Source organism: Nomascus leucogenys, chromosome 13 (genome assembly GCF_006542625.1).
Source record: "Nomascus leucogenys isolate Asia chromosome 13, Asia_NLE_v1, whole genome shotgun sequence".
NCBI classification, from domain to species: domain Eukaryota; kingdom Metazoa; phylum Chordata; class Mammalia; order Primates; family Hylobatidae; genus Nomascus; species Nomascus leucogenys.
In genome coordinates, this window is record NC_044393.1 from 37,519,474 (window position 1) to 37,538,137 (window position 18,664).

Sequence of the window (18,664 nt, forward strand, 5' to 3'; positions counted from 1 at the left end):
TCATGGTGATCTCCTGTCTCCTATCTCATTCTTCACATCATGGTTTGGCCGCTGTAAGACACTGAAATTGCCTTGTTCATGTAGAAATCTCTCTCTTGGCCAGGTGCAGTGGCTCACACCTGTAATCCCAGAACTTTGGGAGGCCTAGGCGGGTGGATCACGAGGTCAGGAGTTCAAGACCAGCCTGGCCAAGATGGTGAAACCTCATCTCTACTAAAACCACACAAAAAAATTAGCCAGGCATGGTAGTGGGTCCCTGTAATTTCAGCTACTTGGGAGGCTGAGACAGGAGAATCACTTGAACCCCAGAGGCAAATGTTGCAGTGAGCTGAGATCACACCACTGCGCTCCAGCCTAGGCAACAGAGCGAGACTCTATCTCGAAAGAAAAGAAAGAAAGAAAGAAGAAAGGAAGGAAGGAAGGAAGGAAGGAAGGAAGGAAGGAAGGAAGGAAGGAAGGAAGGGAAGGAAATCTCTCTCAGCGATGTATCTATGACACCACATTCTCTGTGCTACAGAGCTTTGACATAAAACTTGGTTCTTGGTTGTTCTGTTGGTGGTGGTGGTTTCTTTAAAGAGAATTCCCTTTTCTTAAGAGAGCTTCTTGCTCTTCTGTGGCCAGTTTCTCTCTCCACCCTCCTGAGACTTTGAAATAACCACTCAACTCCACAGAATTCTTGTTGAGACTTTTCTGCATGGAAAACAGATTTTTTCGGGGGGCATTATATGCTACCGATATTAGGATAAAATGTGTTTCTCTAGAGGTTTCTAGGAGAGAGTACTGTTTTCTTTTGGTGAGGGAAGAGACGATTGTGAAAATATTTTTCCTTGAAGCATCAGCATGTCTCAGAGCAAAATCTTGACCCGAGGTCTCAGCATTTTTCTTGCAGATGGGTGACTAATATCCAGAAATCCTCTTGCCTCAACTCAACTCCAAGTTGAAGTCAATCCAGCCTTGTGCACATTCTTCACCAATACGTACAGGCAAGACTATCTTTTGTGCTTTTCAGCCTCTCCCCAAGATAATCCCCACCCCCCGGCCATTTAAGTCATCACCTTCCCTCTCATGTGATCACAGAGAATGTGACCTTGTGCTTAATTCCACCATCCCAGCCAGATAGGCTCAGGTTATTCCTTCACTTGATCACTTTGTAACATAAGCCCCTCCCGGGGTGGGGGTGGGGGGTGGGGGGTGCGGGAGACAGATGCAGCTAAACTGCTTTTCATAAGTTGGATAAAAAAACCCAACCCTATAAACTGGTCTTTTGTTCTCTACACAATTTCAGGTTCATTGCACACAATTACATAAACTCCCACAAATCGGTCGAAGAGTTCAAAACTACAAGACCATGTGATACCAGTGAGAAAATCTGCTCCACACTGTGGCAAAGCGTCTGTTTCAGCTGCTGCTATTTCAAAGAACCTTTCCAAAATTTCTGATCAGGTTCTTAGGACATGAGAAATGACCTCTCAAGAGGGCAGGACAAAATGGAAGAGTGTGGTCTGCATTACATGGAAGTGTGTTGTGTAAGATGGGATCTCCTCTCACTTCCACCCCCTGACTTCCCATCTTTAAAAAGGTGAGTCTGCCTTAGTATTGCTCCCTTGGAAAGTGATCTGGCCAACTGGGCATGTTGCAGTATTTCCGCATTTAACACTATCGTAGTGCTAGTGCAAATCAAAGAGAACTCTTGTAAGCCAGAAATCACTGTCCAATAAGAGCTAGTGGTTAGTAGTTTGCTTTGTGGAAATTCTTCTCCCAAGTCCTCCAAGGAGAATTACTGGGGCCAACTAAGGCTTTGAACATTCAAAATAAAAATTACCAGAAGAGAAGTTCTCCAAATCATTTTCTCAATTGCAAAACTCAGGAGGTGTTTGCATTCACAGAACTGTTCTTTCCCAGCTGTAACAAAGGAAGCCTCTCCCGGTGCCCACTCCTTGTCTTCTTACCCCAATTCTGTGCAGTTTGCAGAAGCCCTTCTGGGTTTCCACTCCATGCCCCACAGGACTGGTGCTGCTGTCCCCATGGAGGAAGGAGACTTGGTATAAAACCACTGGCGAAATGCCAGGGGCAGCATGCCATCTTTTTGCAGTCTACATTGAGACCACAGCTGTGAGCCTTCTAAAGAAGCCATAGGTATGAATGGGGGGCAGGAGGGTGCCCAGGGCAAAAGCATCTCCACCAAAAAGGTCCACCTTCCTTTGGAGGCACCAATCAGGGGCTGTCCTTTCCTCAACTGCCCAGCTCTGCAAACCTTCCATGGAGAGAAGGTGGAGAAGAGAAGGGCAGTGCCTCTACCCCAGCTAGGCTCAGAGATGCTTGCTATCAGGAGCTCCTGGTCTTGCTTGGTCGATCTCCACAGCCAGGCACCCAGGTCCAAGCATCTGTCTCCCTCTCAAACGATATCAGCTGCACTGATGCCCAGCTGCCTGTCAAGCTTCCTGATGGGAGTCCCAGGGCACAGACTGTTCTTGCCCTTTTCTCCCATTGGTGTTGGATCTAAAGATCACCTAGGTGGCTGCACAGAGGAGCTGAGGAGAAGCTCCATCCTCCCCATGCACCTTCACCAGGTGGCCTAAAGAGCTTCCCTGAACCCCACACTCAGTAGCAAGATGAGGCTTCATTCTTGGAATGCATCTCCACACACAAGGTGAGGGCAACTTGCAAGAACCCAGAGGTTGGAAAGAATGAAGTCTTGACTGCAAACATCACCCCAGCTTCAAGTGCAGGAAGACCTTTGATGACGTGAAGATGGGCTGCGTTCAAGGCACCTGTCATTTCTGCAGGTAGCCTCAACATTTCCCTTCAACCTGAAACTTCCTGGCCACCAGGCCACCAGGCCCTGGCCACACTAGCTGGTCAGCACTGTGTACACACCAGCAAGATCTTTGTTTCTTGACACATTTCCTGCCACTCAAGGAAGCGCCAGAGAGATAGGTTGTCAGCTGGGTACAGAGAAACACACAGGATCTTCTCTGTCTCCTAAAGGTAGCCATGGAGGCAGAGATGGAGGCAGAATCCACGCTTCGCAGGTTTCCACATAGAACATCACATATGTCTTTGTCATTTAAAACAATCAAGGTTTCCAGTGTAAAAATATGTGGGCTTATTGCATCTACCCTACGGATGGTTTATCTTTTTCTTTCCATCAGACTTGCCGCAAGGTTATGTGGCTGTTATTTTGTTCATTTCCAAGGCTCTTACATTCACTGATCCTTCTAGGCATACAGGGAGAATTTCTACCAACATATAAACAACCCAGATGGTGAACCTGGAGAACCCTCTTCCCTTTCTAAACACAGGCAGACATGTGGCTGCTCCCTGGCACTTGAGAGGAGAAATCTTTCCTTCAACCTAAATCCCACTCAGATCAGCGGCTCCTCTGATTTTCCTGCTCACGGGCAGCACATGTGCCAGGCTCACGGCTCTTGTGCTGGTTGCCTGGAATTTAATTATATGTGAAAGTATCAGGTAGGCACATGGACACGTACCATGCGTGCACACACATGTACACACACATTTTGGGTCCTCCTTATAACTAAAATCAAAAGTCCTTGTGAGTGGAAGAAAGGAGGGCAGGGGTCCAGGGATAGGGAGTTGTCTGCTGACTTCTACATCCAGCTCCAGGCAGCAAATGATGGCTTGGCCGGAGCTGGGGAGATTTGTGTCTAAATGTTTCCATGGAAAGAAAGTGCCTAGCTTCCTGGGGGTCTTATGGCAATGGCGGCTCCTGGGGTGCCCAGATCCCCTCGTTCTTGTGGCTCAGATTGTTGCTGGGGTCTCGGCTATCTCCTCCAGCCTCTGTCGAATCATTAGCCGGAGCACGGTGTACCTGGAGACAAGAAACAGGCTCAGGTGGAGAGCAGCCAGCAATGCACCACTCCCCAGGACCTTCCCCACCACCTGGGTAACACCAAGGTCACACCAGTTAACAGTGCATTGAAGTGCTCTGCTCCTTTGCTTCCATTACTGATCCCTCTTTAGCTACTTTGTTGCTTATGTTCATTCCTACAACACGATGAGAGGAAATAAAGAGGCCAAATCCAAATTAGATTATTTTACTATGGGTAGAACATCTGGCCAAAAAAAAAGATAAAAAAAAAAACAGCAATAATAAGCATTCTACGAATTCAGTGTGTTTGCTTAGTATGTCCAAGACACTATGCATAGTACTTCATATGCACAGTAGCTCATGAACCCTCACCTAGGCTAGATGATATAAAATTGCTAACAGTTGACCCTCTTGGGGATCCTACAAAAACGGCAACTTCATATGGTTCAACCTTGTAACAGAACCTGCATTTTGCAGAAGAGGCCATAGCAGCTACTAGGCATGGAGGTCCGTGGCTTGGGGGGAGTTTCATTTTCACATGACTTCCCTGAGCTGTGGCACTGCAGCTACAGGAGTGGGCACTGCTGTGCAGGGATAAATGGACATATTCCTTATGTTCAGGGCTTTGTGCTGCACAGAAAAAGCTATTTTTAAAGTTTAGGACATAGTTGGCTGGGCATGGTGGCTCATGCCTATAATCCCAGCACTTTGAGAGGCCGAGGCGGGTGGATCATTTGAGGTCAGGAGTTCAAGACCAGCCTGACCAACATGGCAAAACCCCGTCTCTACTAAAAATACACACACACACACAAAATAGCTAGATATGGTGGTGCATGCCTGCAATCCCAGCTACTGGGGAGGCTGAGGCGGGAGAATCACTTGAGTCTGGGAGGTAGAAATTGCAGTGAGCCAAGATCGCATCACTGCACTCCAGCCTGAGCAACAGAGCAAGACTCTGTGTCAAACAACAACAACAACAAAAACTTTAGGACATAGTAAGTGTTCAGTGTGTTATCAGGCTAGTTATGATCATCAATACAGCAAATCCAGCAGCGGCTTTATTCTTCAGTGGCAAAAATGAATCATTTATTCCACCATATCTATGAAAGGCAGTCTCTTCTACGACTAAACATTGCAAAGAAATCACAAAATCCTTCCCAGAAAGAAGCTTTAGTTTTCAATCCAAAGGCAATTTCCAGAAGATGAATGTTACAGAGGGAGGAAGGGGGAGAAGAAAGGATTTTGGAGGCTCGGGCTACATCCACGGCTAAGACAGCCTTCCTGAAATCCCTGGAACCTCCGGGTCTTGGTTAGCACTCCTTGCCCTCACCCCTTCAGGCAAGGGGTGGTGGTAACACTAGCCCCGGGGACTGCACTATCCCTTGAGGTTACCCCAGACTCTGCCCAAGTCTTTGTGAATAGTCCCTTCTTCAAACACCCGTCAAAGACCCTCATCGGAGTGAGCATCTGTCCCCTGCTGGGAGCCTGATCATATACTTAAGAAACCAGCGTACAGTCACCTTCCCTATTTCTGAATCTAGACCCCAAAGAAATTTCAAACCAACACCTTCTTTTCAGAGTCTTTCCGTAAGAGGGAGGACAAGAGACACTTTGATGTCCCACATCAAAATGAGAAGCTGACACAAGAAGTAGATGAACACACTTAACTGTCACGTCCCCACTTGAAATCCAGGTTTGTCAATGGGCAGCCCTCCAAAGAAAGCCCAGAGACCCAGGCCCATGCAGCAGCTCAGCACAGTCCCTGCGAGGACCCAGCAGAGGCCCCTCTGTTGAGGCCCCAGGAGAAGTGCACCCAGCGCCCTAGAAGCCACGCTTACTTGCGCATCAGCTTCTTTACTTCCCGATCTTCTTCCTCCTGGAGCTTCTGAATGAAGCTTTTAAGTACCGGCATCTCAAACTTTATATACTGGGCCACCTAGAGAGAAAGAAGCAAGTTTGGGTGAATGCCCTTCCCAGCATTACTCCAATTCCTTTCAGGGTTGTCCTCATACAAGGCACAAAGCCTTGGGAAGTCTATCTTTTTCAGAAACCCAGGATTTCCTTAAAGGCAGGAGCCAAGCCTCATTCTTCACTAGGCTGGGAAGGAGTCTGTGATGACTGCGTCACTTACATGACACCATCTCATAACTTCTCATTTTTCATGTCATGCATTCAATTCATGATGAGGTGACGCAAAACACAGAAAAGTACTTTCCCTTGACACAGTGATGCAGAGAAAGAACTGAACCCATTATGTTTAATAAGCCCCTTTGTTCTCCCCTAAGAGAATGGAAGGAATCAGGGTTCCCAATGACGGTTTGGGTCTCAAGGCTCAAACAAGCATCCAAATATGAACTTGCTTTGGAGAGGCTGTGGGCGGCTCTGGGGTGAGTTAAAGTTTACAAATGACGCCAGGCATCGAGGTTCATGCCTGTAATCCCAGCACTTTGGGAGGCTGAGGCGGGCGGATCACTTGAGGTCAAGAGTTCAAGACCAGCTGGCCAACATGGTGAAACCCCATCTCTACTAAAAATACAAAAATTATTCAGGCACAGTGGTGCACACCTGTGGTCCCAGCTACTCAGGAGTCTGAGGCAGGAAAATAGCTTGAACCAGGGAGGTGCCACTGCACTCCAGCCTGGGCAACAGAGCAAGACTCCGTCCCAAAAAAAAAAAAAAATGTTAAAAAATGGCTTCCCTTTCCCCACCAGAATCCCCACCCTGCTCTATCAACTCTTCTCCCTGGGATAAGCATACTTCTCTACCCTATTAATGTTGAGCTTGTCCACGTGACTGGCTTTGGCCAGTGGAATGTGTGTGGACATGACACACCAAATCTGAGTGGAGGCTTCAAATATGCTTACATGATTTGGCCTGTTTTCTCATGCTCCACCATCTGCCATGAGGAGCACACCCATGTGCAGTAACTACTGCCCCAAAAGCCTGGGCCTCTGGGTGAGTCACACAGTGCAGACTTGAACTCAACCCACACTTAGAGTAGAGCCATTGCTACTAGACCATAGAATCATGGGCAAAAAAGTAAATGTTTGCTGTTGTAAGCTACTATGATTTGGAGATGTTTGTTACTGTAGCAAAAGCTGACTATTACATGGCTTACTTCTTGTATTACGTTTTTGTGACAGGATCTTGCTGCATCTATCACCCAGGCTGAAGTGCAGTGGTGCCATCACAGGTCACTGCAGCCTAAACCTCTTGTGCTCAAGTGATCCTCCCACCTCAGCCTCCCAAGTAGCTGGGACCACATGCACACACCACCATGTCCAGTTACTTTAAAATTTTTTTTGTAGAGACAGAGTCTCACTTTGTTGCCTGGACTAGTCTCAAATCCCTGGCCTCAAGCAATCCTCCTGCAGTGACCACCCAAAGTGTTGGGATTATAGGAGTAAGTCACCGCAACCAGCCAACTGCTAACTTCCTAGCATTGCTAAAAGAGTGTTTGCAGACACTTCTCATCCCTCTGACAGTACCCTAGGAAAGCTCAGGCAATTGATTCCTTCTATGGAAATCACTTTCTGCCTGGGCATTCCTCCAGCAACTCCCTCAGGGCACACCTTCAACCTGGCTTCAAGAGAACCTGGTTCTGAAGAAGTGAAAGGGGGCATGGTCATTGGTCAAAAAAGTCATTCTATACCCCAGTTACAGGTGATCCAACCAAATCCCCAGCCTCCTGAGGACAGACCACCTGACCCAAAGGGAACTCACGTCATAGGTGACTTCCTCCACCTGGTCCTTCTCCATTAGGAACACTTTGGAGACCTGCTCACATGGGCCCTGGAGGATTCGGGCAATCAGTGGGTAATCGGTGGCCTTCAGCTTCTGTTTCTCTGCAACCACACACAACCAGGAGCAGCCCTGAGAGGCCTTTCTCACATTAAGTAGTGGTCAATGCAGGGGTCCAAATGGACTAGGCACCTTGGGAGATGCCACCATGTAAGTCAGGAGACTGACTTATAAATGAACTATTCCATAGGTGTTGTGAAAAGCAACTTCCTCCCACTCCCCACCCCTCAAGAATACCACCATGCCTCAAACTCCTTGGAGGAATTGGGTTTATCTGTCCCTTAAGAAAATCTAGTTCCTTTTTTAATAGGCAGTTAGGTTTAGAATTTGTTTACTGGCCATATAAGGCAATCCCTAGTGGACTCACACAGCAAGCCCATCAGACTTGAAGGCAAACAACATTTGGAAGTTTCCAAAACCCAAACAACAAGCAAAGGAGGCAGAGGTATTTTTTTAACTTGCTATTTTGAGTTAATTAGAAGTTTTATAGTACACCGTGGTCTTCAGACTTACCACCACTTGTATGGACCACGTACAAGGCAAACTCCTCTGCTGAATTCTCAATCTGAAGCAGGAGCAAAAGATACTTGTTGAAAGTATCTATTTAAACATCCCAACTTCGAGGCTTTTTCTCTTCTTTAACAATGCAAAGCTAAGTCAATTTCAGGCTGTTTTGAGGGGAGAGCTATTTATCTACAACTCTCAGAAGTGATGAGAAGATCGAGAAGGCAGATGACTTTATCAATAATACAGTCTTGTGCTTAACCACGAGGATGCATTCTGAGAAATGTGTCACTAGGCGATTTCGTTGTTGTGCAAACATCGTAGAGTGTACTTACAGAAACCTGGATGGCATAGCCTACTTCACACCTAGGCCATATGGTATATAGCCTATTGCTCCTAGTGTACAAACCTGTACAGCATGTTACTGTACTCAATGCTGTAAGCACTTGTAACACAATGGTAAGCATTTGTGTATCTAAACATATCTAAACACAGAAAAGGTACCATAAAAAATGGATTATAATCTTACGGGACCACTGTCGTATATGTGGTGCATCATTGACCAAATTGGTCGTTCTGTAGCACACGACTAGGATAGATGATAGCTATCATCTACTGCAGTGTGCCAGGCATAGTTCTACAAATGTTAAAGATTTCAACCCATCTAATGCTCACGACGATACTATAGCAAGGTCCTATTATCCTCATTTCATGATGATGAAGCAGAGGCAGGGGCAGGTTAAGTAACTTGCCCAATTCATCCAACTAGCAGGTGCTCAATGGAGATTTGAACCCACAGCCTGTGTTCTTAGGTTGTTAGGCTACACTGGCCTCTATTAAAAGAACACCTGGTCTCCAAAAGATCTCTGGTCTCCAAGAGATTGTGGAAAACACAGAGCAACAGAACTTTAAAAGCACTCCTGCACTATAATTTGCACATCTATTTAAGTATCATATTTCAAAGTAGGTTTCCCAACTGTGTCCCAGAAGTCAATCTTTGCACTGAGCCCAAAACCAGTCAGCAGGCCCCAGGGTCCCTCTAAAGTAGCCCATAAAGGATTTGAGGGCTGATGTTTCTCAAACTTCGGTAGGCATCCAAATCCCCTGCAGGCTTGTTAGACGGCATCCCTGGCCTACCCCTCACAATTTCTGATTTAGTGGGTCTGGGGTGGGGCCTGAGAATCTGAATTTCTAACAAGCACCCAGGTGATGCTGATGCTGTGGACTTTGTCCTGGATCGTGAGGATCTAAAGAACCGAAGCTCTCTGCTCAGCATCCCACAAACCACACAATTTCCATGGCTCCTTGCACAACCACTCTAGGGGGCCCAAGGCACACCTGTGACCCTATCTGTGGCCAGCCAGCAAAGGGAACTTGCCTTAAATTTGTTGAGCAGCAGCTTCAGGACCTGTGGGGTGGTCATGGTGCTGTTGATGCGGACGTTGGTGACAGAGCCATAGGCTGGTGTGAACACGGACGTCTGTCAATAGAAGGGCCCAGCTCAGGGTGGGAGTGGGAACAAGGACCCAGTGCTAAAATCCAGGTGCGGTACAGGACACAGTGACAACGATACTCAAAATGTACTCCCTGGGAGCCCCCGGCAGACTGGCAAGCAGCAGGCTATGTAGACAAAGCAACCCTCGGGGTTTGCATAATTCAGTTCATGCTCCACACTCAAAAAGACCCTTCCTCTGGGACTTCAGCACAAGGCTGTCTCTGACCACTCTCCCACCATGTGCTTGCCTCCAGGGGTAGGATTTGAACAAAGCAGGAGGAAAGGAGGGATCAGCAAGCTCGGGTGGGATGAGTGGTGCACTGACACCCCAGGTCTGAGGCCTGCAGCTCTGCTTCAGCTCTGGAAAAAGCCAGTCCGTACACCAGCTGGGGACACAGTGTGCGGGAAGAGGGTAACACATGGATTTTCTTGGGAGAGACTGATGAGCTGCGTTTATAGGGTCTTCAAGGCTACAGCAGGGACTGCTTTGTACAGCCCCACTGAATTCACCCACCACCTTAAGGGGAACCCACAGGGGGACTTTGAGGCTTCTGACCTGGGGTCCCTCAGCCCTCTGGAAGCCAGCAGGGCTTGCAGCCCACCCACAACCCGAAGACTAAACAGCAGCAAACACTTGGCTTCCCAGGCATCCACACCACCCACAATATGGCTGTAGCCCTGAGGTGCCATCTACCCAGGAAGAGGTTTTCCCCGTCCCCTGTCCCCCTGTCCACCTTACCTTATGGTTGTAGAAATGGCCGTTGATGGAGAAGCGGTGGCGTCTGATTCGACGCTGGTCACTAGGCGTCCTCACATTGCCACGGCGACGCACCCCAACATCACTGCGTGTGCGCATCAGCTGTGGGGTGTCCTCCTGCAGGGGCTTCAGGCCCCGGGAGTCTGAGAGAGGAGACGGAAATGAACTCTGTCTGTCTGGACCTGGGACATGGCACATGGTCCCCAATTTGTGGCCAGTGCTACAGCACCCACTGTCTCCAAAAATATATATTTTATACAAATAATATTTTCTGCTGGGGGAAAAACATAATGCAGAATTTACAGAGAAGCTATACAGTGAAAAGTTCAGAGACTAGACTTCAGAGACGGACTCCCTGGGTTGAAATCCCTGCTCCACAATTGCCACATATCACTAACCTCTCTGTCCCTCGGTGTTTTTATACATAAAATAGGGATAATAATAACACCCACCTCAGAGGGTTGCTGAGGGTTTAAATGAGTTAATATACATAAAGCACTTAGAATAGTGCCTGGCACAGGAGAAGCATGATATAAGAGCTAACAAGATACTGCAAACAAACTCTGACACATGCTACACATGGATGAACCTTGATGACATTATGCTAAGTGCAACAAGCCAATAACAAAACAGCAAATACTGAATGATTCCACTTATATGAGATACTTAGAGTGTACCTCATGTAATTGAAGTACACTGTAAGTACATTCTAGGTACATTCAAAATTACAGAGACGGAGAGTAGAATGGTGGTTGCCAGGGGCTAGAGGGAGAAGGATATGGGGAGTTATTGGGAGTTTAATGGGTACAGAGTTTCAGTTTCACAAGATGGAAAGCGTTCTGGAGTTGGATGGTGGTGATGGTTGCACAACATTATGAGTGCATTTAATACCACTGAACTGTACCACTTAAAATGGTTAAGATGGTAAACGTTATATTATGTATATCTTACTGCAATAAAAAATTAGAAAAAATAATGTTTAATAGAACATATATCTAAAAATATATGGGGTTCCCATGGCATATTTCTATCCTTGTATGTGTATAAATATAAAATATTGACATTAATCACAAGTAGGTTAATCTGCTCTTATTAAAATATATTTAATCCATGTAATATAAAAAAGATTTTGCAAACTGACAATATCTATGAAAATTAAAAATGCACATGGCCTTAAACCCAGAAATTCCACTTGAAAGAATCCTGCACGCTGACAAATGTGTGACATAACACATGTATAAGGCGACCGACTGCAAACTTGTTTGTCATAGCAGAGGCTGAAAATGACTTAAATGTCTACCAATAGGGAGTGATTACATAAATTATCCTTTTTCCATACAACGAAATAATGCAGAGCTGTACAGAATAAGGAAGTTCTTTACAAATTTATATGGAAAAATTCCCCAGATAAACTGACAAATAAAAACTGGGATCTGCACAATGCTACCACTTGTATAACTAGGGGAAGAAAAGAAACTACATCCAACCAGCTGTGATGGCTCATGCCTATAATCCCAGCACTTTGGGAGGCTGAGGCAGGCAGATCACTTGAGGCCAGGAGTTCAAGACCAGCCTGGCCAACATGGCAAAAACCTGTCACAATTAAAAATACAAAAATTAGCTGGGCATAGTGTCGCATGCCTTTAATCCCAGCTACTCAGGAGGCTGAGGTGAGAGGATCACTTGAACCCAGGAAGCAGAGCCAAGATTGCACTACTGCACTGCATCCTCCTGGGTGGCAGAGGGAGACAGAAGTGAAGGGAAGGGAATGGAAGGGAAGGGAAGGGGAAGGGGAAGGGGAAGGGGAAGGGGAAGGGAAGGAAGAAAGAAACTACATCCACCCATAAAGATATGTCAGTGTGTTTTGCTTATATTTGCATGGACTATCCCACGAAGGAAGTTCTTGGGATGCTTCTAGGTGGGTGGATGAGGTGGGTGACTTAATTCTCTCCCTTTGTATCTTGACCCATATACATTTTATATTCTCAAAAATAAATAACAGTTTACAACATCTATCACAGCGGTCTTCACACAGTTGGTCTCTAGCTGGAAGCACCTTCCACTCGCATGTACCTGTGGGGCTTGGCATCTGGTCACCCTCCGGCGGGGCATCCGCCTCTGAGATCTGAACTTTGGGTACAGTCAGGGGCTTCAGGGTGGTTCTGGGGGTGGAGAAGACAAAGGGGGGGGAGACTAGTTTAACCCCTGTGGAAAGACGCCCCCACACCCGCCGGACCCCACTCCTGCAAGGGGAGCATTTTGCTAGTGCCAGGCTGGGTACTGGCACACATCAGGTGATGAAGGGTGCAGATGGGCTGCGCCGAGCATCCCATGAAAGGCTGGCCCAGCTCCCAGGTCAAGCAGTGGGTGGGGCAGGGGGCGTTCTGGAGGGAGAAGATGTTCTTTTGCAGCATCTGCAGCAACACAAGCATCCAATTCATCAAGCCCAGGATGGAGAATACCAAGGAACAAAACCCATGAGCAGCCTGCACTGCTTCTAAGCGTCTATGGGTTCTATGGCTTATTTGGAAAACTCTAATAATGGCCATTAGTCTTGCAGGGTAGGATTCCAGTTTAGACTCATTGCTGTTGAAGAAATAACTCATAATTGCTTCTGGCATTCAAAAGGAATGGAAAGTTAATAGGTTGGCCACAACAAGGACAGGGGCAGCTTTGGAAGGGACACTGAAGTGTTCTCGGGGTGCAAGGACGGAGTCCTCATCCAAGCTGAAGAAAGGGTTACAAGTAGGCAGTCCAAGCTGAGACCCTGGTTTGCCATCATAACTGGCAAATAACTTCTTAAGGCCAAAAAGGACAAAGGGAGCAGCTCAGAAAAACATCCAAAATCAACAGAGGATTTGGCTAGAAACGAGAATGATATTTGACCAATTAAGACCAACCCATGGTGAGAAGAGCATGGGCTGCCTGGGACCCAGTAGGGATAAACCTCATGTTCTGGGGAGGATCATTTTAAGGAAGGACAATTAAAATGGAAAATCTGAAAGAACTTCCTATTGTAATTTAACTCATGTATTTCTGAGCCACAGAATGGACCTGGTCAGAGCTTCTGGGGAATGGTGAACACTTGGCACCCAGAGCAGCCACTTCTACTCCCTGATTTAAAGCCTTCATTCTTGCTGGAGCAGGAACCAGTCTCAGCATCCTTTTTTTTTGTTTTTTCTTTTTTTTTTTTTTTTTTTTTTTTTTTTGATGGGGCAGGGAGACAGAGTTTTGCTCTGTTACCCAGACTGCAGTGCAGTGGTGCGATCTTGGCTCACTGCAATCTCCACCTCCTGGGTTCAAGTGATTGTCCTGCCTCGGCCTCCTAAGTAGCTGAGATTATAGCCATGCGCCACCGTGCCTGGTTTTGTTTGTTTTGTTTTTTTGTTTTTTGTTTTTTTTTTTTGTAGAGACAGGGTTTCACCATGTTGCCTAGGCTAATTCCTGAGCTCAAGTGATCCGCCCGCCTCAGCCTCCCAAAGTGCTGGGATTATAGGCGTGATCCACCATGCCCAGCCTCAGGATCCTTCTTAAGACAGTAGTCTAGGCATTCACTGTATTATAGCTGACATCTAAATGACATCATTTGCCATTCCTGAAAATTCTCCCAAAGTATTTTGCAGAGTCAACCAAGACCAGCTTGATGCCACAGAGAAGGGAGAAGAAGCAGGCAGAGTGAAGGACCCCTTAGCAGCCCAAACCAAAGGCCACAGGGTCAAATGAAATCTTAAAAATCATCTCACTTAGGGAATAGAATAGTCTGGGGGTCAAGGTCAGGCTGTGAAATGGGCTTGGCCATTGGAAATCAAATACAGAGATAATACAGTATAGTATAACAATACAGTACAGTGTAACAAATACAGCTGGGCATGGTGGCTCACACCTGTAATCCCAGCACGTTGGGAGGTCAAGGTGGGAGGATTGCCTGAGGCCAGGAGTTTGAGACCAACCTGTGCAACATAGTGAGACCCCATCTCTACAAAAACACAAAAATTATCCAGGTAGGGCCAGGTATGGTGGCTCACGCCTGTGGTCCCAGAACTTTGGGAGGTCAAGGAGGGTAGATAACTTGAGGTCATGAGTTCAAGACCAGCCTGGCCAACATGATGAAACCCTCTCTCTACCAAAAAATACAAAAATGGCTGGGTTTGATGGTGGACACCTGTAATCCCAGCTACTCGGGAGGCTGAGGCACGAATCTCTTGAACCCGAGAGGCAGAGGTTGCCGTGAGCCGAGATCACATCACTGCACTCCAGCCTGGGCAACAGAAAAAAAAAGGTTGGGGTGGGGCGGTGTGCACCTATAGTCCTAGCTGCTGGGGAGTCTGAGTTGGGAGGATCACTTGAGCCTAGGAGGTTGAGGCTGCAGTGTGCTGTGATTAAGTCACTGCACTCCAGCCTGGGAAACAGAGTGAGACCTTGTCTCAAACAAAACAAAACAAAAATATGGTGATAGTGCTGAAAAGCAGAGCATGAAACCGGCAAAGTTAGATGAAACCAAAGAATCTTAACCAGACATCCTAGCGCCTATGGGGTGGGCAACAATTTTCCTCCTTAAATCCCCTTGGAAAGAAACCAGACCAGCTCCAGGGCTGGCCACATAGTAGGTTTCTCTCAATTATAGAGAAACATAGATTTGGCTGTGGAGTTTAGCAAAATGTTCAATGTGGCCAACAGAGAGGGCTTGATTTTCATTTAAACCAGAAAAAAAAGGTCACTGTGGTTTTGGCTGAGAGGCGAGCACACTCCACCCAGGCTGGTGCCGAAGGCAGTCAGCATCAGCAGGTTTCGGGATGGAGCCAGGCTAGTCACTTGATCCTAAAACTCAAGTCCCAGAAAGACAATAAAGAGGGCATGCCTTGCTAGAGGCATTTGGCGGCGCATTTGGCGGCTTATTCAGCCATGGAGGATAAGGAGGGATGGGCTAGGTCTTCCCAGCCCTTCTGGTGGGAACTTAGACCACTACCATCTCACCACACCCTGGCTCCCCGTGTGATCTGCAGGGAGCAGACCCCTGGCTGATCTCGCTTGGCTGACTCTGACAGAGCCTGACATTCCTTTTCCTCTTCCAGGTTCCCCCAAGATTCAGAGAGCTTTGATCAGAAGGTTCAAGTCGTGAATGGTTTGGAGTGGGGCTATTCTATGAGGAGTGGTCCCAGTGGGGAGGGTGCTGGGGCATGGGGTGCCCTGTTAGAAATCTGCAGGCTGGGCCTCACTAGCCACCAGCAACTCCACTCAGAGACTCCTGAGTTCTCCCTAAGGGAGGACTCTGACTCAGCAGCTCCCCTCGTATGACTCAGCAGTCCCCTCCTGTGACCTCATCAGTGACTGCGGTGACAGGAAGGGGACCCAATCACAGCCAGTCTGCCCCTTGTTCCTCATTCCAAGGCCAAGGCAGGTGGGCAATAGAGTAGTAGGAGGAGGAGCCAGGGTCAGGGCTGGCTGGAAGAAGGAAGCATTTATCTGCTTGAGAACACACAGAACCCCCAAGCATCCAGTCATCTCCCTGCCCCATCTCTCCTCACTCACCCCTGAGCCCCCAGGTTACAGCCAGAGTGCCAGGAGGAGGAGGACGGAGGGGGCCGAATGCGTTCGTTGTCATCCTGCATCTGCAGGCGAATGGGCCGGCGCAGGCCCCAGGAGATGTTCAGGAGCCCCTCCACGATGAGCTCGTCTTCTTCCTGCCCACAAGCAATCAGAGGGGTGAGCCTAGAAAAGCCCCCACAGAAGCCAAGACCATGCTGAGGGACAAATGACACATTCTTCATATGTCCTGGCTGGGGGCCCCCAGATTGTATTCACAGGATAGGGGCAGCTGCCTAGTTCACACCCCAGCTCTGAGATACTTTCTAACGTAAACAACCCCAGATCCTAAAGCTGACCTCACAAGTCAGCACAAAAGTTGCTGTGAAATTCAAATACATAGATGTAAATTATAAAAAGCATTGTTTTTCTTTTTATCCTAATGACTTTTAAAGAAAGCGGAATACATCTCTTAAAATAAATGAGATTAGCCTTGCTAACAGAAGCAAGAACTGGAGTTAGCTACGTCCCATCCCCTACTATGGAAAATATAGCTCTTTAGCTATAACATATGTTTAGTAATCCAACCTGGTGGTTGAAGGAAATTTAAAGCAACATTTGCTGAAGTTTATTCTACAGAACACCAGCTCCTCTAGCTGATGAACTGTTGTCTTTAAAAGGGTGTCAAGTGATCATGAGCTGGGAGAGGCTGTGCTAATCAGATTTCCAAGCAGCAGAATGTCCCAAGTTCTGTAATAAATTAACGGGCTAAATGACAGCTCTCCAACAGGTGAATAAATCTTGCAGGAGTCCCCAATTTATACTCAAAGGTTGCTGACTAATTAGACGTTAAATGTAAAACCATTCTAGAGGCATTTATATGTTCTATCCCAAAGAATTGGGACTCGCTTATGACTATGAAATCCTTTAATCATGGAGCACTTTTAATCATTTATTCTATAGGACATAACCCAGGGATGCTATTTAAGAACTAAAATCTTGCATGGCCCAGTTGCTGATTAGTAAAAGCTTGAAGGGCAATCCCTAAAAGAATCAGTTCTCCTCCCTCCAGTCTCAGAAAAACCTTTTTGAAGCCATGTTTTATGGGCTGATCAAGTGTTAGATCTGGGTCATGGGACACATCTTCAAGACAAGCCCCATAGGTGAAAATGACATCAGCCCATTGAGCAACTAACTTGGGCCCCAAAATCATCCTCAAAGAGGGAGGAAGGAATAAAAGAGGGAAGGAGAGAAATGAAACAATTTTGGGGTGCTTAGGAGTCTCGGGGAGGAAGGCTTTATGTAAACATAAGCAATTTACATGGCCTTCCCCTGATCAAGGTGGGCATCATTCGTTTACACAATTGTTGGTCAAAATTTAACCCAAAACAGGATTTTGTCTAAGTGGAGTGGTTTGAGGGATACAGAATAGGTCACTACATCTCACATACTGTCCCCAAGCAACCTGCCTTAGCAGCTGAAATTCCACCATCTGTTATCTGTTTCTATGGATTAAATCGCCACAGCTTGATAACCTCAAAATGTGTTTCAAAGGGCATTACACATATGGACCTTTTTATCAGTCACAGGTGCTTGAATATAAAGTACCCTACCAGACTCCTTTATAACCGATCGTCTCTCTGATAACAGGCTTTAGAGAAATGGATACAGGATGAGTAAGCTCAGTTTCGGGGTGGCAACCAAATGAATAACAAAAGCAACCTAGGATGACCAAGTGGGGGGACGGGCCAAGTGCTACCATCGAGAGCTTATATGCTTTGCCCAGGTCACTGCAGTGATAGGACTTGGGCCCAAGTGTTTAAACACAGAGGACTGGGTGGGGTTCCCGAATTGCCCAATGAGAGGACGTCTGCTTGGGAGCCACCTGGAAAGGTCATTTCATGAAAGCTCCCTCTGGAGAATCTCCCCCATGAGACTGGGCTAGCCCCACCACACTTCTACAGGAATGTCTCTGTTTCACATCTCTGAAACATTCATCCTTTCTGGAACAAAACTGGGCCTGGAGTCTTCTTCCAAAGAACCCCAAGGACTCTCCCTAGCATCCTAAATGAGAAGCAGGAGGGGCAGGGATCTTTGGGACCTCAGGGACCTTCAGACCCAGGACACATGGTGACAAGGCCTGGACTAGCCAATCAGGGCCTTCCCTGGGGACTCCTTACCTCCCGATGCCGGAGCTGTAAATTCTGGCCTTCATAGTACAAGTTGTAGGTCTTCAGATGCAAGAGAAGTTCATTTCTTAGGGGGAAAAATGCAAGACATATAACATTATCAGCTGAAGCCACTTATAATGCAGTTGTTCCCTCTTTCTCTCACCTCTCATCTGGCCTTCAGTCACCCCACTTTGGGTATTTGTCCATATATACATACACACACATGCACACGCACACAGAGTTCTGCCCCCACCACCCCATAACCATCTTCCCCCAGGATCAAAGTCAAGAGTGAGCACCACCCAGAACAATGCTGAATGAAAGGAGCAACTCCAGGACACCAAGGCGGGCCTCGTCTACCACCAATACTCCCAAACTCAAGCTGAAAGAGCAGGTGTTAATAAGCCATGGATTCACTGAGGCAAGCACTTCAGAGCCCACAGACAGTGATTCTCCTGACTGGCTGTGGCCTCTTCTCCCTCAAGCACGCTGTGAGTGAGGAAAGGACAATAACGACAGGCCTTCACAAAACTCAGAAGTCCAGGCGTGGTGGAACACGCCTGTAATCCCAGCACTTTGGG

The 18,664-nt window shown here is 47.1% G+C and overlaps 1 protein-coding gene across 3 annotated transcripts in view; it reads right to left on the reverse strand.

The window, feature by feature from the left end:
* Positions 1 to 617: 617 nt before the first annotated feature.
* RASSF2 (Ras association domain family member 2) overlaps positions 618 to 18,664 on the reverse strand; it is a 44,082-nt gene continuing 26,035 nt past the window's right edge. For all 3 annotated transcript variants that reach the window (XM_003277985.4, XM_030825945.1, XM_030825943.1), the window contains 9 exons: positions 18,093 to 18,168; positions 15,919 to 16,070; positions 12,463 to 12,551; positions 10,372 to 10,532; positions 9,516 to 9,617; positions 8,147 to 8,198; positions 7,556 to 7,677; positions 5,671 to 5,768; positions 618 to 3,832 (listed from right to left, as the gene is read on the reverse strand). In XM_003277985.4, coding sequence (XP_003278033.1) covers positions 3,763 to 3,832; positions 5,671 to 5,768; positions 7,556 to 7,677; positions 8,147 to 8,198; positions 9,516 to 9,617; positions 10,372 to 10,532; positions 12,463 to 12,551; positions 15,919 to 16,070; positions 18,093 to 18,168 — 922 coding nt within the window. In that variant the 3' untranslated portion in view covers positions 618 to 3,762. The remainder of the gene's footprint in view (positions 3,833 to 5,670; positions 5,769 to 7,555; positions 7,678 to 8,146; positions 8,199 to 9,515; positions 9,618 to 10,371; positions 10,533 to 12,462; positions 12,552 to 15,918; positions 16,071 to 18,092; positions 18,169 to 18,664) is intronic.